Source organism: Chanos chanos, chromosome 14 (genome assembly GCF_902362185.1).
Source record: "Chanos chanos chromosome 14, fChaCha1.1, whole genome shotgun sequence".
Classification (NCBI taxonomy): domain Eukaryota; kingdom Metazoa; phylum Chordata; class Actinopteri; order Gonorynchiformes; family Chanidae; genus Chanos; species Chanos chanos.
In genome coordinates, this window is record NC_044508.1 from 12,816,799 (window position 1) to 12,837,379 (window position 20,581).

Here is a 20,581-nt window from a genome sequence, read left to right on the forward strand (position 1 = left end):
GCTTAACGTTATATGATAAAATCACAGATGCTTAATCAGTCCGTATACCTTCCAGTGGCAAAATCCCTGAGATGGATAGCTCTAATATGCTGCCCTCTAGTGTTTACAAGAAGCACATAGCAAAAGTCCACTGTCAAAACAAACAGGATATACTTTACAAAGTTTCAAAACCACCTCAGTAATGAAACTGCTCTTATTAGTGGCACTAACATAAGACCTCAGACTTTTGTAAGAGACCCCTTTCCTTTCCTCTCAGATCTACTGTAAGGCAAATCTACTCTCTCCCTTTCTCTTTCTCTCTCTCTCATTCTTGCTCCCTCTCCACTTCTTGCTCTTGTGGTACTAACCTGGGTTCCCCTGTTTCTGGCTGCCCAGCAACCCTTTATTCAACACATGCATGAGTGAGCGTACAAGCAACCCCACCCCCTCCCCCTCCCTGTCCAACCCCACCTCTGAGCTCACCGAGCTGGCAGACCCCTGGCCGGACGGGAGGGTGGAGGAGGAAGAGGAGCTCGATGATTCTGACGACCAGGATGATGATCTCTTTTTGGATGACCCATGCTCGGAGCTTGGGTCGTATGATGATGATGATGATGATGATGATGATGATGATGATGATGATGATGAAGAGCGATGCAGAGGCTCGGGCGAAGCAATGGACCCATTTTATGAGCGCTCACCGCTGTTCAGTGTAGTGGGAAGGTTGGTGAGGCTACAGGAGCACGCTGGGAAAGGAAACTAGCTCTTTCACAGTGAGACACAGTGAGGGCTTTCTCTGCGGCCTCTCATCAGTCACAAACATACACATATGCACAGTCAAAAACACTCACGCACATGCACATGCACATGTGCACACACACACACACACACACACACATCCACTTACAAACATCCTGACATGCATTAAAACATGCAATCACAGATGAATACACATATTTGTAGAGTTAGTCTTAAGTTAATAGGTGTGGACTTGAGTGAGTAACGACATGATAAGCTGTTGGTTATGTATAGTACATTTAATACAGTGTGGTAGTGGCTAGTCTTAAATGATTTTTTGGGAGTCTTCTATTCTTACCTTCCCACAGGCAGTAGGTTGTTATTATTTTTCAGTGATTTTGAGTGAACAAAGAGATGTTTAAACAATGCATGTTATTCATTAAGTTAAGGTATATGACTGAATATTGACAATACCTATTCAGTTTGTTTTAGTGAACGTGGTAGACATTTTGGGGCTGTATATCTCTCTTCTCTCATTATCATACATTCAACTTTCATCCGAGTGCTATGAACGCAAACTTTGAGCTGCCTCCATGTGTAAATCGAGAATTAACCACGTTAGGGACAATGACCCCGGATTGCATTAATTAAATTATAGTTGGGCTTTGTACTCAAACAATAGTATTGGCTTCTAAAGTCATATACTGTTACACTTGGATCAGTGCTGCATGCCAAGGTTTGCGTGTCTCTGCCTAATGTACCAATACATGTGCTGTATCATTAGATCTTCAAAGGCGACCAATCAGCTTTGAAGCACTGTACAAACACTATCATACTAAATGCTTGCTTTGAAAAAAAAAAAACAAAAAAAAAAACACAGGAAACCAAAAATCCAAATTTCCTTTCCATGCCATGTTCTTGTTTGGGCAAGATGAGAGCAAATGAGTTCCTGTCACACAGTAAATGGTGTTGATTCGGGAAGTCTGGATATATCTCAAAGATGAAAGAGCTGGTTTCTACCACAGCAAACTCGTCTGGGCATGACCAAGCACAATTTTTAATTTAAATTCCTTTTTTTTTTTCTTTTTTCTTTTTTTTTTTTGTGAGTTCCGATAACAGAAACGTTCAGTGAATTGGCTGTCGTACTTTGCGTTATGCTGTGCTTTTCTACGCGAATAAGACGTGGATATCAGTTCTTTTTTTCGGTGTCTTAACGTATTTTCATCATTTTTTGCATTTTTTTTAACTTGACTTTTTTTGAGATGTTGGCTGTGTTAGTGAAAGCTTAGTCGTGCTCCATATTTTTTTATGCAGTTTCTCTTCTTTATTGGCTTCTTATTCTTTTGAGGCAATCAATTTGAAGTTTTTCACTTTTTTTATTGAGCATGCCTTTATATACACCTCACCAATCTTGTCTTAAACCCCTCCCTTTTCCCACCACTCCTTTCCCCTTAAATGTCTACCCTCCTGTGGGCTCATGGGAAATGCAGTCCTCATCTGCAGTTGGTAACAGCGCAGAGGGACAGAAGAGGGACTGAATGTGCTTAGGCAGCCAAATTTGTCTGATACATAACATTATCACTTAATAGATACAGATGCACTAGTCTTAACCTTGTCCATTTTCTATATTTCTGTTTCTGATTGTAGTTTAATTTATAAGGAATTGATTGCAATAGCTAGAGACACAGTTCATTCATATTACTCATGATACATGTCAGAGGTTGAAAATAAACACAGACACAGATACACACACACACATACACACACACACAGTTTCTCTCCCTACCAGTGCTCCTTAGCTTCACTAGACTGTTTGGACCAATCACGAATTGAGTTTAAAGACAATATCCTTAGGAACAGAAATGAAGTCAAAGTTCAGCCACAGAATCCCAGGTTTATCCCACTACAGTGAACTGAACAAACAAGCACTGATTTAAAAGAGCCTCAGTCTCTGTTCAGAACAAGAGGGCAGTCCCTGCTTCTGTTTGGTTGCTTTTTTTTGTGGCTCAGTGTCATGTCCGTCTGCTGTGGTGTGGCCTCCGACTTAACACACACTGACCATCACTGTTCTCTCTTTCTCCTACCCCTCCATTCCCCCGTCCCTCTCTCTCTCTCTGTCTCTCTCTCTCTCTCTCTCTCTCTCTCTCTCTCTCTCTCTCTGTCTCTCTCTCTCTCTCACTTTCACTCATTTAGGGCCTTTGTGTACTTAAGTAACCTACTCTACCCTGTCCCACTGGTGCATCGTGTGGCCATTGTAAATGAGAAGGGGGAAGTGAAAGGATTTCTCAGAGTAGCTGTGCAGGCCATCTCAGGTAAGATTGGAACCACAGGCCTTTCAAAAACAACCTGAAACCTGGTCTAAAAAACACATTTCACTTCAGATTTTGATACTGACAGGCCACGTCACCCTGGCTCCTTTTCCCATTGACTGTTTGCTGCTGCGCCCTGTTTAAACTGCAGGTATCATTCAGCAAAAAGAAAGATTCTTCTCCAAGCATATTGCATCACTCAGTGATATTCATCAGCCAGGACTGTGAAAAGGTGCACTGGTTGTTTTCACGTGTGTTGTCAGCGTTCGTCCTCAGCTAAAGTGTGCTGCTGTCTGAGGGGAATACTGGCAAAACATTGGATTTTTCAAAAATGTTTCATAAAGAAAGGATAAGAGAGTGTCTTGTTGGCTTTTAGGACCGGAGTTGAGCAGCACGGAACTCAAAGGGTGGTGGGGTGTTTGGGTGGAGACCAGGGGAGGGGAGGGGAGGGTGGGGTTTGCGTGTCTGAAGGGCAAGGAGTGTGTAACTTCTCGAGGAAGTGAAGTGAAGCTGCTCTGTGTTTTCCTCCAGCTGATGAAGAGGCACCAGATTACGGCTCAGGGGTCCGCCAGTCTGGCACTGCCAAGATTGCCTTTGAGGATCACCAGTTTGAGAAGGTGAGGACATTCAAGAACCAGTGGAGAGTAGTAGTTACTGTTTCGTGTATTTAGCTTTGCTGTAACTTCTCCAGAATGCCCTCAGCAAGGTCTGCCTTGGTTAGTTTATTGTTACTGTAATTTACCCAGGATGCTTTTCTCCCCACAGTTCCAGTCGGAGTCATGTCCAGTTGGTCTCTCTCGGTCGGGCGTGTCCCAGGAAGAGCTCCGCATTGTGGAGGGAGAGGGACAGAACTCTGAGATGGGACCATCAGCTGACGAAGTCAACAACAACACCTGCACTAGTAATACAGGCTGTGTGTGTGTGTCTGTGTGTGTGTATGTGTGTGTATGTGTGTGTGTGTGTGTATAAGCATATCAGTTTTCTTCAGTTTTGTTACATCTGCTTACAGATTCAGAATCTCCATATTTCTCTCTTTTTCCTATCTGTAATAAAGCTAATGCTGATGATGCAGACAACCTTCTGAAGGCTCTCGATGGTCATCTGGATGGGAACCTGGAGCACCTGAAGATCGGTGAAGTGTTCACTTTCAGAGTGACTGTGCTCCAGGCATCCAGCATCTCTGCTGAATACGCTGACATCTTCTGCCAGTTCAAGTAAAGCATCACTTTGTGTCTCTTTTTTTTAGAATATAATGTCTAATGTTCTTTTTTACATTATTTTGCTCTAATGCAACTTAGAATCTCTTGCAATTATGTAAGTTACTCCTTGTGTTGCAAATCCACCGTTTGAGTACTATGTAGGTTCTGACGATGCCTAATAATTTATATTAGGATACTTCAGTCATAAACAAATTAATGAAAAGGGCCTCTCTAGTGTATGTATATGCTTTAAAATGCTGTCGGAGAGAAAGACTGATGAACTGATTGTTCTCTTGTTCCCTTTTTTTCCCACCTGTCCTGGACTCATTTTTTCCCTTGAAATTTGCAGTTTTATTCATCGTCATGATGAAGCGTTCTCCACAGAACCGCTGAAGAACACAGGTCGCGGACCTCCGCTGGGGTTCTACCACGTACAGAACGTAAGCACCTAAAACACATTGTATGACGTTTCTACATTGTGATACATCATAACACTCTATTCTCATGCACCGTGGTCAAACGTTGTCCTCTGTGGCTCCAGATTGCTGTTGAAGTGACGAAGTCCTTTGTGGAGTACATTAAGACCCAGCCCATTGTATTTGAAGTGTTTGGCCACTACCAGAAGCAGCCGTTCCCACCGCTGTGCAAGGATCTCATCAGGTAAACACCTCCCCAGACATGTCCATCTCTCACAGCTCTGCTAATAGCTCATACCTTTTCATGTGTTCACATATTGCTCTTAAAATAACGTATGTGTTTGTGTCTTCTGTTTTCTGTGTTTTATCTACTTGTTTTTTGAAATAGTCCATTGCGTCCATGCAGAAGACAATTTCCCAAAGTCATGCCTCTGTCCAAACCAGGTAAGAGTTTTGTCCGTTAAATTTAATAAATGTATCAGTTGTTTTACCATCACATTGCTCACTGGACCCTGTTCACACAGTGAGCAGACACCTTAAAATGGGATAGATGGAATTTGATCCCGACCTATTGTTTCATCTCTTGAATAACTGTGTAGTTATATATGAGCTCTTTTAGTCTATTGGAAGAAACTGTAAAAGTATAAATACTTATTAAATTACACTTGTATTCACAAACTGCATTTGACTCTTAATATGCCTTTTCACATAAAATGAGAGTAGAGTGTAACCATAAATGTTGACAGATGAGTTTATTCTCTTAGAGTATTGTGTAATTACACAGTTATGAAGACATTGTTGTAAGTTCTGAGTCTCTGTGTTTGGCTGTGAGTATTTTTTATATGTTGCCTGTGCTATATGTTAGTCCTGCAGCACACTGAAGCTCAGCTACGTGTGTTATATTTGTATTGTTCTCTGCGTGAGTTCACGTCACTTCAGTGTCGTGTCATTGGGTGTGTGTGTGTAGCCGCCAACAACGAAACACCCTCGGACCGAGAGAAGACCTTGGAGCTGATCCGTTATCTGGTTCCAGATGTCTTCAACGGGGCGCTGGTGGATTCTCTGTCAGGCCACGCCCTGAATGCGGCGGGCGTGGCTGTTTCTCTCCTCTGTGAGGGGGAGGAGCAAGCCAAACTGCCAGCCCCACCCCTGTCTATCTGTTCAGTCATAAAAGCGCAGAAGCCGGGTCTGTAGTGTCTGCGTGCCTGTGCGTGTGTGTGTGTGTATCGTGCTGAGAAAGTCCCTGAAATTTTTTTCTTTACTGCCTCTCTATTTCTGACCAGACAGATTCTGTCACAGAGAAAGAGATACTGTACAGGAATTTTTGGATTTTATAGATTTCTAGACAGCCAGAGCTCACACTGCTCTGTGTGGTGGTTTAACTCACAGTTAATGCCGTGAGGTGCCAGAAAACCACATTCCTTCATCTTGCTGACTTGGCTCCACTATACCTGTATATGCACCATTTAATCTACTCAGTATCACTGTGTGATCCAATTATCAAACATTGAACTCTTGGCCTAGTAACCTTGTTTTATGCATTTTAAGAGTGAGACTGAGAAACATCATACAACACAGAGGCTGACACAAACCCATGGTAATATACTTATGGCTTTGTTCTCTGTGCTTTGTATATGCTCATGTGTAATGGAGAAAGATTTTCATCCGACCACAAGAGCTTCAGGGATTTTACTCAAGCATACAGCTCATGTATGTGGGTGTGTGTGTGTGTGTGTGTCCAAGAGCACCGGTGCTTATCTCTTTTTCTCCCCATCAGTTTCTCCTTCAAAATCTTCATCAATCTGATATATGAGCTTTCGGTCAAACTGATGATTTTTTGGAAAAACAGGTGTCTATTCGGTGAATGTTTTGAGAATCATACTATTTCAATGCATGTGTTTTTTTGGGATCTCAGTTTGGGGTTTACCATGGTGTGTAGTGTACCCATGGTCTGTACTGTAATCCCTCTACATTAGTTGACCTTTTTCTTGTGTTTTTAAGTATCTGTCTGATACACTATAGAGCACAGCCAGTTTCAGCACTTAAAATGTCCGGTGCTTAAAATGTACACCAATACAACTGCACATAATCATAAAAGGTCACCAATGTAAAGGGGAGTTCTTTAACTCACGTCTGTTCCTCCATTATAACAGAAATTTGACCTCTCCACTGGATCCTGATCATTTCTCCTCTCTTCTCTGTTCCTTGTCTTCTTCTCCTCGCTAATTACGAGATCCCTCTTTTCCAGCCTGTGAGTGCACAGCCTCCCTCCCTGCTGCTGTCCATGCTTCCCTTCAGTTAACCTGTTTCTCTCCCTTTCCCCCCCTTCTCTCTCTCTCTCTCTCTCTCTCTCTCTCTCTCTCTCTTACATACAGTTCCTGCTACTAAGCTGACAACCCTGGCTCGCCCCACTGCTGGGCCATGCCATTGCAAATATGACCTCATGGTATTCTTCGAGATATGTGAACTTGAAGCCAACGGAGAGTGAGTTTCCAATCAGACCTCATGATGATTTGACTTTGACCTTCAAAACGCACGAGACCAAAAGCGTCTTATAATGACAGGGTCTAGTTTGAGCCTAGGAACTGTGCCATGGGACTTTTGAAAATCAATAAAATCCCATTTGTCGTTCTGAGAGATTTTTATCGATTTTTGAGTCACTATGAGTTTGGAGTCCAGTAACATGTAAAAAGGCTGTAACATAAGAGTCACATGAAATCATATTCATGTTACTTAATCCATGTAGGAGTATTGATTCTGGCAGGCCAGTGTTGTTACACCAGCAACAACGCTGACAGCTCTGTAGAGAGATTTACTGCGATTGTTCACACAGTATTAGAGTCATTGCATAAACAGCACATTAGCACTCAATCAACAGTCATGAGGCAATGAAATCCCAACTCTCAGAACAGACTGTGTATGGGCCACCAACATTTTCACCAGCATTTCTCTTTGTGTGTGTGTGTGTGTGTGTGTGTGTGTGTGTGTCTACAGTTATATCCCTGCAGTGGTGGACCACAGAGGGGGTATGCCATGTCATGGCACTTTCCTACTACACCAGGTGCGGTGTGTTTCTCTGTTTCATTCACCTTTCACACTTTCATACAATTACTAGAGGCTGTAATGCAGTCAGGACCACACCACTGGCTATATCACAATCCATTACCACACTTGTTTTTTCTTGCCTTGCTCACCCCTGATAACAAGGGCTGGTGGTTTGTGTTACATATTTAGTCAAACAGATCAGGGCCCAAAGCTATGAATGGTTTTAGCTTGAGCACTGCTTTAATAGAAATATTGTGTTTGTTTATGTTGTTGTTTAGAGGTTTTTTCTGAGTCTAATATTTCTCTGTGTCTCGCAGGGCATTCAGAGGAGAATTACCGTAACCATAGTTCACGAGACAGGCGATGATATAGAGTGGAAGGAGGTGCGGGAACTTGTTGTGGGTAAGTGCCGTAAACTCGACATTTTAAGTGCCCCCTTCCAAGACCACACGGCCTTTTTGAAGCTAGTGTCTTTTTCCCCAGGGCGCATCCGGAACACTCCAGAAGCGGACGAGACCATCATCGACCCCAACATTCTATCGCTCAACATACTGTCGGCGGGATACGTTAGGCCGACACAAGACGACAGGTGAGTGCCCGGCACCAGCTAAAATAACGTAGTATGATCTGACTATAATTTAATGCTAAAATATGAGGCTTTTAGTTGGTAAGGATGTACATACTGTGCTACTGTCTGGAGTATAATACAATAAATGCATATTATTGTAAGATTTATAAACATATGTATATGGATAAAAGATATCTTTAATATTAAATATATATATTATATATATATTTAAAAGATACATTTATTGCAGATCATTTTCATGGTTCATGCTCTGCACCTTGGCACAGTTTGCTCAGTTGTGAGAACTGTTCATTTACAACTCTGCACACAGAAAACTTCCGGAAGGTTTTCAGCCTTGGCCACAAAAACACGGAATGAGAACGTAGTCTCTCAGTTTGCTTAAATCAGTAGCATAAACAATTAGACACCAATGCACACCACAGCCACAGACAGCGAAGTCACTAACATAGCTAAATCTAATCTGTCATTGGCTCTCAGTCGACTAATGTAAGTAATCTACTGTAAGTGCTCCCCATAGAGTTAAAGCTTATTCTCTCTATATTGACAGTCTGTACTTCCAATATGAGGTACTGTTTCAGAGCCTGCTCCATGTTGTCCAACACTCTGTCTTTTCACGACCTTGGCATATGACTAGAAAGCTTGATCCAGCCCTCTGACAAATGCTGCATTGCACAACTTTAAAGGGATGGATTTTTTCCAAAACTAGATGACGCAGTGCCACGAGCGAGCCAGACCTCCCTTTGAGTCACATCTCCAAGGGGTGCTTCAGAATAACATTGTATGAACAACCATGCCAGCTTTTCACCAAAAAGAAAAGTGTATTCATACTTTTATGTCCTCAGTACAAACACAGTGAGGCTCTTGGCATTGCATTGCCATTCCTCCAAATAATAGTGTATCTGAGCACTAGTCAGAAACAGCTGCAAGAGATCCCAAACTATGCAACACTAGTACACAATGTGAGGTGAACTGTAGGTGAAATGGTCTGACAGATATTGTTACCAAGCAAGCACCTTTATCCTTGTTGGACAGATACTAACATTGACTCAATACAATCAATATACTTCATATAACACTCTCCCACTTTTAGTTCAAACTACATGCAGTGTCCAGGCCAGACACCCTGAATACGAGCATTTGGGGAAGAGGAGAGTAGCATTTTGCAGAATCATCGCTTTGGCTCCAATGCATGGTGTGACCCACTCCCACGGATTTATGGGTTGCAATGCTGAGAATGCGCTTTAGACGGCCAGCGTAACTGACAGGCCGAAATTCGCAAACCCCAAACCTTATAACAGATGCTGCTTTTTTTTTTTTTTTTTTTGCACAATAAATGTGGCGTGCTCAGTTCCGAACACAGGAGGTCACATACTTATGTAAAGGTCAGGAACAAAAGATGGCCAAAAGCAACCACACCAGCAGCCAGGGCAGTTACAACGTCAACATCAACGTCAACATCAAAATCAACATCAGACAAAATCCTCATGACTTTTCTCATTAATAAACATTTTCCCTCAGGGTAAAGTGTAGATCAAAAGGAAGACTTTAAGATTCTTTATTTCCCTCAGAAACCTGTTGTAATGGGGGTTCTCTAGTTCACCTCCGCGCTGGCTGTGCATTTTCCCCATATGGTGTCAGTCTGCTCTGTGTTTTGTGCTTGTGTGTCATTCGTTCATCTCATCCATAACCTCTGTCCATCCAGTTATGCACGATTATAGAGATTTCTCACATTCCCTAAGATAAATACAGTTTACCTCTATCAGTCACCATTGCATTGATATATCCTCCTGCACCCAACCATTTATACCTCATTTAAAAAAAGCTAAGGCTTAGGGTCTCAACTTAAAACTCCATGTAATTATTCTAAAACTAAATAACAATGTTCACCTGCCAGAAAAGATATCCATTCCACTCTAGCATGTTAGCATGCTAACTTTCACAAGCTCACAGCATGGCAACCGTGCAGTGGCATGACACCGTTTGACGCTATACTGCAGGACATAGCTGCACTGTGCTAAAGCATCTCATTCCTAACTCCAAAACATAACTGCATCATATGCCCACTGTTTGAGCATATGGCTTCACATCATAGTCATGTCACATCATGCAGTGGAATCTTGATGTGGCCAAATCACTGGTAAAAGTACCTTAATTTTTTTGTTTGTTTGTGTTACCCCACATTTGCTTTAATTATTTATGTTTTTTTTTTTTTTTTTTTACAATTTGAATAGTCCCAGCTACTTCACCATCACAAATATAAATGTCTCTTCTGTCTTTTCTGAATGAATACATGATGCCCCACTGTCCTCAGGTCCTCTTCTCTCGTTTGTGACCCTCTTAATACTGGTTTAAACACACTGTTTTGCAAGTTACTGTCTCCATTGCTAATTAGCTCGGTTAACATACCACAGGCCTTCCCACTGCAAAGGAACGACAAAGAGGACATATCAAGGGCCCTGTGCAGAGATCTATCTCATAGTATTTACATTTTAAAACTAAATTGCCACCTGTGGTGGGTGCTAGGTACAACTTACGTTTGGATTTTACTTTGAAGTTTTTCTTTTTTTTAACAAGATGGCCGCCAGGCAACTAGCTAGACCTCTGCACCAGCCCTAAGTCTCCACTATCATGGACCTTACTGATTATGACATTTTTTCTCAACTAACAACATTTTTTTTGTGTGTGTTTTTGCAGACAGTTTCTTGATTCGGACATGCCTAGGTATATTTTAAACCCCTCTCCTCTCATTCTCAGATGCATCCTATTTTTGTACCTATTGTTCATTCATTTAATCCTCCACCGTTTTGAAACTCTGTGTTAATCCATTGAATCAGGCTCCATTATACCTCTTGCTGAATGTTTGAGCTTTCTTATCCTTCCTTATCTCCTTCCTCGCTTCTTCCGTTTCGTTTGTGTTTCATTCTCTATCTACTCTTCCTCCTGAGGTGTGAGGGAGACTGGCTCTGGCTAATTTGAATATATGTGCGTGCGTGTGCATATCTATATGTGCATGTGTGTTTGTGAGAGAGTTCGCAGAGGGCTGCATGGCTTTCTGTGCTTTGAATCATCTGTGTTTTTGGCTATTCTTTGGTTGGAGGTGTCATAGAGGCCAGTACTTCTGTAGTATGTAGGTGGGGTGCTTTTTTTTTTTTTTTTCCGAACTCCTCTCTTCCTCTATACATCCCCCTTGATAGTCAATTGGACATAGTTCAATGTGTATATATTTAAGATAAATAACGTCTCAAAGATTTTCTCAACATGTATTGTCTCCTAAGAGCAGTGCAGCAACATGATTCATGGTCTAGTTACATTGCAAACAAATTGCTTCACCAGAGATCATTTAATCCCTAATATATTACATCTCACACCCACATACAAACACACACACACACACACCCACTTGTCTTCTTTAAATCCACTTCAGATTTATTGCTGTGGCCTCTAACATAGCTGAATTCACTGATTTGATAAGGAATTTATGACTTAATTAGAATTGCTCTCATCGCCAGATGTGACTTCAGAGCATATGTCAAAGCATGTCAGAGCATGATATACATCTCCCTTAACACTGGGAGATGATTAAAACTGTGGCCACACACACGCACACACACACACTGTGGCTTTTGAATTTTGTGGGTGGCAGCGTTTGCACCAAATTTGCATTACGTCTCGCGTCTTCTGCCTCAGGCGTCTCCCTAGCAGTTACATTCAATATCTATTAATTTTGTTTTTATATTGGGCTGCTAAGAAGATAGACTCAGACAGATATATCCTTGAATACAAACCTGTGGTGGAGTTGTTCAGGCCAGCGTTGTATTTTTCCACTGGAGGGCAGTGCTGATCTAATGGAGGCGACATGTGTATGGTTTCCTTATTGATGGTAATACATACGATCCGTACTAGTCAGTACGTAGATCCGTTCAGTCATTGTCATTCAGATCTGGACTCTCATCACATGACCAAGACATTCTTTTTCCATTTCTAGAATCCTTGGTGCGTTGTATAATACAAAGCAAATCTTAAGCTTTATTCGCGACATGAGGAAAATCCCTCAAAAATTCAAGAAACAGCCTTACGTGCTGACAGCTTTTTGAGACCATATCTTTCCAATCACAAACGCAGTCCCCTGGAAACGGAACAGAGAAGAGTGTCCACACCCCAGTATATAACAAAGTGGTCCCTGCTGTTGCTGTGGCCGAGATACACTTGGAAACAGGCTTCCAGAACTTCCAGAAGCCTCCTCGAGCCCTGTTTGTAAAGAAAGTCATAAAGAAAGAGTCACTCTATCCTTGCTGGCAGTGCAATCCAAACGTTAAAGAGTAATCCATGGAACCATTACCTCAGCGGTAGCACTTTCCCTAACTCACCAACTCCTGTGTTGGGAAGTGTTTTTTTTTTTTTTTTTAAATCTCATTTATCCCTAGAAGAAACCCATGCCAAATGTTTAAAACGAATATTTCCTCGCTTGGTCTGCCAAGAACATGACTTCAGTTTTGGACAAGCCATTTCAAAGAAGCGGCAGCTGAATGAGAACTTTGAAAAGAGGTACAAACAGAGAAAAAGAATCTTTTTGAGAGCACAGGAGTTGGAAATTTTCCCTCTCACCGTCTGAAAGTGTGATGCGGACATTGGTATGTTTGTGTGTGTTAGTTCACGCTATGAAGGATGAGTTTGTCTCCTCCAAATCTTTATCTCTACTGACTGGTGCAACGTCTCTCTCTCACTTCTACATAAACACACAAACACACACACGTACACACACACACACACACACACACACACACACACACACACACACCTCTCCTCCTTCTGACTCCATCAGAGTGAGAAGCGTTCTGCTTTCCCACCAGGTCACCTCAGTCCAGAGGCACAAAAAACAGCTCCTCATCTAAAACACAAAGGGCTCCATATGATTCCAGCCCCTCCCTTTCTCTCTCTATAGGCCTCAGATGCATTAGTCATTAGTCTCTGCTCACGTCTCTGACCAGAGAGTCCATTTGGAGATTTAAAGCCATCCTGGGCAAAGGGCCAGAAATATAACAAGATTCAGTGTGTGATTACTTGCTGGGGTTGAGACCTACATACATCAGTGAGAATGAGAGGGGTCTAAATCACGGAGGTTCAGTAGGGCGGAATATCATTTTGTTTTCGAGGCAGCCTATACTGGTTTCACAAAAACCGCTTTCTCATGAACTGAGAGACAGCTTGAGTTTGACCTCGCACTTACATTATTATAAATTTTACACTAGCCTTTTGCTCTATATCTCAAGCACTACACTGTCCGGTTTCTCTGGCTTCTTTGGTTTCAGGGTTCGTTCTTATGCCGTATAGTTGAGGTGAGCTGATGATGTATCCTTGTGCACACTCGGTTCTTATTTTAGAATGAGATTTCTTTGTGCTCTGAATACAAGAAATGCTCTTCGCTATGTGATCCTGATAAAACGGAAGCTAGATGTTGGAAAATGCAGACAGTTGCCAGGTAAAGCCACAGAAGCCTATCCTCACCTTCAGCTCTTCACCTCTGATCCTCTTGCTGATTTTCTTCCCTCTTTTTAAAGCATTTCCTTGGGGATTGATCATAGGTATAACGCCCTCCCCCCTCCCCTCCTGTCTATCAAATCATTCCTCGCCGTTTCTTTATGTTATTCTTCTTTTCTCCATATTGCCATGTGTGGTGGAACCTGTTTTGAGGTGGTTTGCTGCATGCAACAACGATGTCTTTTCTTCTGTCAATATGTTTTTTCCTCTTTTTTGTTTTAAATATCTTAGAATCAGTGTTGTAAACTCAGATGTATATTGTACTTTACTGTATATATGCTTTGAGTACTGCAAAATTACAAGAATTAATGAACAATTACGACTGGGTTAGCTAACATCATTTTCACACAGTAACATTATCTTCCTCATATAAAGCTGATAACACGGTCAAAGATTGGACCATTACAAATTGACTAATCACCTTACATGTTACTGATTCCAAAACAACCTAAAATCATTAGCACACTGTAGATACTTTAGCGAATCAGACCAGTCCCCTTTTTAACTTGACAAAGTTCAGGGGTGTAGAACGACTTGGGTTCATGCTCTGACCTTCAATGTCATCTTTACTCTCTGTAGGACGTTCTATCGTTTTGAGGCAGCATGGGACAGCTCCATGCATAACTCACTGCTGCTGAACCGTGTCACTCCCTATGGGGAAAAAATCTACATGACCCTCTCTGCCTACCTGGAGGTAATAGAGTCAACCAAGAATATCATTGTTATGGGAATAGCAGATTTTGTGTTCTACAGGTGGTGTACAAATCATTGGAAACACATGGGCCAGTTAGAGACTCCATAAAGTCTGAGAGAAGTAACACATAAATTGCAAAATTACAACTAGTCTTGCTAAAAGACAAGTTTTTATAGAGTTGTGTCCATATTTGTGCTTGCATAGCATGTTTTTTGGATAATCTGACATAAAGCGCACCCTGTTTTAGTCTGTGATGTTTCTTCTCCTCCTTTCAGATGGAGAACTGCACTCAACCCACAGTTATAACCAAAGACTTCTGCATGGTGTTCTATTCGCGAGACGCCAAACTCCCAGCGTCTCGCTCCATACGCAATCTCTTCAGCAGCGGCAGTTTACGAGTCTCAGAGGGGTATGTGATCACTGCTGACATAGGTAGTCATAAAGATACATATCACGTTAAAAGTGATGCCATCACTGATATTAACTTTATGTTGTTGTTGTTATTGATATGTCATCAAATATCAGTAAGAATCTTGAGCTTTAATACTGCTTCCTCTTTTTCGTTCTGTAGAAATCGAGTTACTGGAGTCTATGAGGTTAGTCTCTGCCACGTGGCTGATGCAGGGAGTCCAGGTGAGACCACACTTTTGATTCCTCTGTTTTTCTATGTTTTGACCTTTCTCTGGTACATGAGGGTCATGCCATCTCTGATGGTTGTGCAGGCATGCAGCGCAGACGGAGGCGAGTTCTGGATACTTCAGTGGCGTATGTTCGGGGCGAGGAGAACTTGGCTGGGTGGAGGCCCCGCAGTGACAGCCTCATCCTGGACCACCAGTGGGAGCTGGAGAAACTCAGCCTCCTACAGGAGGTTAGTTCCGTTCCGATCAGTTCAATCAAGTTTGATTCATTTCAGTCCGGTTTAATGGGCTAAGATTTTCTTGCTAAGGATTTAATTCCTTTACATTAAGTTCAGTTCCACTATGTTCAATTCAGTTCAATTCAATTCAGTTCAACTACAGTTAGATCTAAATCTATGCATCTGTATGGTATATACAGGTTTAATATAAAGGTTTAATCTTTTTTTGGGTAGGTGGAGAAAACCAGGCACTACCTCCTCCTGCGGGAGAAGCTCGAGTCCACCCTACTGCTGGGTCAGGAGTCAATGCTGTCCTGTGGGAGTGAGGAGCAGACTGAGTCCTCCTTCTCCTCCACAGAGCTCAACCAGAGCCCTGACATCACCACTGAAAGACAGAAAGAATTGGCTGCCAAGGTGAGAGACTCACAGGCCTTCGCTAACAACCTCTTAACAGATATAGGACCTTTCTCCGGTCTTTCTGTGGAGAGTTATAAATCTTGATCATATGTTCATAGTATTTTATAAATAGATACATTTTAAAATAAGTACAAAAACATCAATGTTCTCTGTCTTTTTTTGGAGCGAGCACGTTTTCATATTAACAGTCTGGACCGTTTGTGTTCTCAGTGTCTGCGGCTGCTCACTCATACCTTTAACAGAGACTACAGCCATGTGTGTGTGAGTGCTAGTGAGAGCAAGGTGAGATCACGCAAACACTGCCCAGTACCACACACAGGGGCTCAAACCTACATTCCCTAAACAATACCTAAAGAATTTGTACAGTTGTACAGAATTAAGCATTTCTCTTTTGCAAGTGCATAAATTTGCACAACATTCTGACACAATGTTTTTTCTTGTTGTGTGTGTGTGTGTGTGTGTGTGTTTTAGCTGAGTGAGATGTCTGTAACGCTCCTTAAAGACTCCGCCTCTGGCACCGCCCTCAACACAATCACACCTTCCTCAACGTGCCCCTCGCTAGTAGAGGGTCGCTACGGCAACAACCCTGAACTCAGGCACTGTATTCCTCATCGTTATATATTGTGATCTCAAAATATGAAATATGAAATGTCCCGCTCAGTCTGTAGCTTTCAATGGGTTGTGTGTTTACAGCACCCATTTAAAAACATCATCTATGAATCAATGCTTAAGGGACCTGATAGGATCAAAATCTGTTTCAAGGTCATACAGTTGTAAATATAACTGATAATATGGAACAGGTGATGGTTGTGCACCACAAAACAAAAAAAATTTGTAATACATTTTAAGTTGTATTTTTATTTTTAGACCCCCAACACCACGCTCGCGCTCTGTCAGCCCAAGCCCAGATGCCACACAGGACGGCGAGGGCAAGAAGTCCCCAAGCACGGCCCCTGAGTCAAAGCCAAGGGCCCGCATGTTCGTCCCTGATATTCAGGAGATACGTGTGAGGTAAGCCTCTTAGCTCTTAACCTCTCCAGTTCAATCGTACTTACCCTGAAAACAATTCATTTTGAATTCATGAACAATTCATTGAAACAATTTATAACTTCTCTAGTCCAATATTACATAGCCTGGAAACAATTCATATTGAATTCATCAACAATTCATTCAAACAATTCATAGACAAAAATATTTCCTTTACTGAGACATCTCCAATGAGCAATTTTTCCTTTGGCCATTACAATGGAACATCAGAGTAAAATATCTGTGACTAGAGAAGTTACAGCTGTGTTTCTCAAATCAAAACCTGAGCCGTTACAGGAAAGGGTAGTTGTGGTTGAGTTATGTTCCAAGAGATCTAATTCAAAGCAACAAGGTCATGAAAAGCTTGGTGAATTGTTTTTCAGTTGTATCAGGTGCGTAAGGGTTGACCTAGAATGAAAATGTGCTATCAGGGATGTCCTCAATACTTAGGATACCACTTGCAGTAAGAGTATGAGCGCTAGGAAAGAATCTAAGGAAGTGACCACAGTCTGAGTTCATTCTCTGGTCTTGCAGCCCCATTGTCTCAAAGAAGGGCTACCTGCACTTTCTGGAGCCTCACACCAATGGCTGGGTGAAACGGTACGTGGTGGTCCGCAGGCCATACGTGTACATCTACAACACGGAGAGGGACACGGTGGAGAGAGCCATCCTCAACCTGTCCTCTGCTCAGGTGGAGTACAGCGAGGACCAGCAGGCAATGCTTAAGGTGTGCCTCAGTTAATGCTTAACATGTTTAAAAAATGTTTAAGCGTTTCAGTGTTCAAATGTTAAATGTGTTAATGTTAAAAAAAAGAAAAGAAAAAGAGTTTCCCTGTCTTTAGTCTCTATTGTAAAGCAGTTTTCATTGCTAAAGTACAGAGTTTGGTGAGGTTTTAATGATTGCTTGCAGTATATTTGATCACTGCCATAATGTGACAAAAAGACTGAGAATATTTTAACCTTATAAATACATGCAGTAAGTTTGGCTTGTGGTTAAAATGATAAGCAGTGTTTTCATTTGCTTCCTTGGTTTGTAGACGCCCTACACATTTGCTGTATGCACAGAGCATCGTGGGATACTCCTCCAAGCCAGTAATGATAAGGAGATGCATGACTGGCTATATGCATTTAACCCTCTCCTTGCTGGATCCATCAGGTATAATAACAACAACAACCACAATCACAACAGGCCAACAATAAACAGCGTCATATTTTCTTAGTCCGGTTCTGTTCAAGTGCCCATAAAAAATATCAGAAACTCCAATCTCTGTTTTTTTTTTTCTATGTTTCAGATCAAAATTGTCCAGAAGAAGAGCTGGACAGATGAGGCTTTGAGATGATCAATGCTGTATCGTATAAATCTATAAAAGCACTGGGGGGAGGGGGGAAAAAAAAACAACACAAAAGACAAAGACTAACTTTGTATATAGATCTCCTGAGAGAGCACCCTGTCCCCTTTCTGAGTCCAGTCTCTTTCCCTTGACACCTAGTTACCTTCCTGTCTGTTTGCCTGCACTTGCTCAGTCTAGCACTACCTAATCACCTGTTCGCTCCACTGTTGTGTCTACGGAGCCTAACTGTTCGGTTCGTCGACCCCCCCCCCCCCCCCGCCCCCACTTTACAGGGGTACACTGCTTTATGTAGTCAGGGGAGTTTAAAAAAAAAAAAATCATGCCCCAGACTGTCTGTAGATGCTAATTTAGTGTTGAGCTTTATACTGGATTTAACAAGTCAGTGTCTTAAGACAAAGGAAACAAAGATGGCGTCAACAGTGCTGTGTTGCGATCAAAGCTGTGTATTTTACATGACAACGCATTTGATTCAGTTGGATTACCGTCAAGGAAACACTGTCCATTCTCTCAAGGCCGTTCTTTAGCTTGCATTTGGTGAAACTGAGGGGAAAAAAAACAAAAAACATGGTAAAATGAAAAAAAAAAAAAACAGTTATATTGCCTTACTTGTGTTACTCATGTGTCTACAGGTATATTACAATGAAATTGGTCAGTATTTACGTCAGCAAACAAACTTTAAACAAACAAACAAACAAAAAAAAAGATCGATGTACGTGTGGCTTTGGGTGACTGGATGGTTTAATGCTTATCAACATTTTTCAAGAATCAGTGCAACCACTTTCTGTGGTTTGGGTTTTCCTCCTCTAGTGCAGCTTCTGGACAGTGTAGACCATCACACATATCTGTATTGACTTGCTTTATTTCCCACTGAAAACTACGTTACACTTTAAAAAATATCCCTAAACTCCATTAGGACTGTCTGCCTTTTTGAGTCAGAGTGAGTGTAGATTAGCCTGAACCAAGTGAAATGATTTCTTCCAGGAATAGTGTCTGAAAAGGCTAAAAATACTATCAACCCCTAAAGATCTTATCTTCGTCTGGTTTGCCTTTTAAATCTTTGGTAAAATGTTATCTAGTTAGATATTTATTTAACATCTTGTGTATTTATTTCAGCGTGTATTTATTGACAAAGATGCTTATATTTTTTAAAAGAAGTACAGTGCAATTACTGCATATGGCACTTTTTATCATGCGTTTTTTCTAACCTCTTAAATTCTCCACTTACCATACTACCCCTTTCTCCCTCACATCTCATCCCATAAAACATGCATCGTTTCAGGTGGAATAGGTTAGGAAGCAGTGCAGGATAGCCACTGTTTATGGTAGATTACTTGAATTTATTGAATAGACTAGATGTTAAAAAAGTCTGAGTAAAATTTAAAAAAAAAAGGGGCTTGCTCTGAGGTTATTTTTCCCCATTAAATCAGAAAGAAAAAAAAAATTAGAAAATAATGCGCCAGAATTCAAAACTGTGTTGTGTACAATCTGTCTTGTCATAACTGATATAATAGTGGGTTTTATGACTGAAATATTGCCCATGAGATACTTAATAATAAATGACATTGGGTGGTATTTTCTACTCTTCAGTTTGGTCAAAAGGATATGAAGACAGATTTGAAGACTGAATATGAATATGATTTTAGTGCCTCTGGAGTCACACATTTGATCGCTTATTACTTTTCAATCTTCCTTGTCCTTCCGTACCGCTGGTTTTCCAATACACCTTTCTCCTTCACTCTGACCTTTACAATCACAGCATCGTGCAACCCTTACGTGTCATCAGCTGTTTATGTACACAAAAAATGAGCATAGTTTTTTTAGTTTGTAAACTGAGTGTACATGTTTTGCACTTAACGTGGCAAGGTTGTCACATAAGACATTTTCTACGCATATCTTGTGATTTAGTTTAGATAACGTTTCTGCTGAAACATCAGTAGAAATCTCTGCACCAGGGACATATCGACCCATGTACTGTACTATATACATTCTAGACTTAATGAATGGATGGACCTAATCTATAGTGGACTAGATTGTGCACCTTGTGTCATTCTCCTGAAATTCCTCCCGTATTCTTCGAATTCACTTCTTACTATTCAAACTCCTCTTACATTCTCTCTCTCACTCTCTCTCTCTCTCTCTCTCTCTCTCTCTCCTTTGACTGTGCAGGCTTGAAATGTTACAAAAGCACTTAGAAAGACCCTGGTCTGAAAAAAGACTGTATAGTTTGTGTTTCCGATTGCAGCCTATAGAGTCAGTCTACCAGACAACCTATGACCTGCTTGTAGGATGATGAGAGTAACAATCTCAGCGTTACTCTGGTAAACTGTGTCTATGTGAACTCATACCTGGTAGCTTGTTGCCTGTCTAATTTTGTCAGATGTCAGATATGCGTCATTCAAACAGAACAATCTTAGCTAATATCT

The 20,581-nt window shown here is 41.4% G+C and overlaps 1 protein-coding gene across 1 annotated transcript in view; it reads left to right on the forward strand.

Annotated features, from left to right (window-relative positions):
• Window positions 1–18,385, forward strand: part of kif1aa (kinesin family member 1Aa) — a 42,290-nt gene extending 23,905 nt beyond the window's left edge. The window contains exons 26-48 of the mRNA XM_030791077.1: window positions 376–702; window positions 2,911–3,029; window positions 3,558–3,643; window positions 3,798–3,941; window positions 4,113–4,240; window positions 4,575–4,665; window positions 4,767–4,885; window positions 5,030–5,085; window positions 7,017–7,125; window positions 7,636–7,702; window positions 8,004–8,088; window positions 8,170–8,275; window positions 14,393–14,507; window positions 14,783–14,916; window positions 15,079–15,140; window positions 15,230–15,375; window positions 15,598–15,777; window positions 15,991–16,062; window positions 16,252–16,376; window positions 16,648–16,791; window positions 17,341–17,533; window positions 17,844–17,962; window positions 18,099–18,385. Coding sequence (XP_030646937.1) covers window positions 376–702; window positions 2,911–3,029; window positions 3,558–3,643; window positions 3,798–3,941; window positions 4,113–4,240; window positions 4,575–4,665; window positions 4,767–4,885; window positions 5,030–5,085; window positions 7,017–7,125; window positions 7,636–7,702; window positions 8,004–8,088; window positions 8,170–8,275; window positions 14,393–14,507; window positions 14,783–14,916; window positions 15,079–15,140; window positions 15,230–15,375; window positions 15,598–15,777; window positions 15,991–16,062; window positions 16,252–16,376; window positions 16,648–16,791; window positions 17,341–17,533; window positions 17,844–17,962; window positions 18,099–18,141 — 2,770 coding nt within the window. The 3' untranslated portion in view covers window positions 18,142–18,385. The remainder of the gene's footprint in view (window positions 1–375; window positions 703–2,910; window positions 3,030–3,557; window positions 3,644–3,797; window positions 3,942–4,112; window positions 4,241–4,574; window positions 4,666–4,766; window positions 4,886–5,029; window positions 5,086–7,016; window positions 7,126–7,635; window positions 7,703–8,003; window positions 8,089–8,169; window positions 8,276–14,392; window positions 14,508–14,782; window positions 14,917–15,078; window positions 15,141–15,229; window positions 15,376–15,597; window positions 15,778–15,990; window positions 16,063–16,251; window positions 16,377–16,647; window positions 16,792–17,340; window positions 17,534–17,843; window positions 17,963–18,098) is intronic.
• Window positions 18,386–20,581: the final 2,196 nt, after the last annotated feature.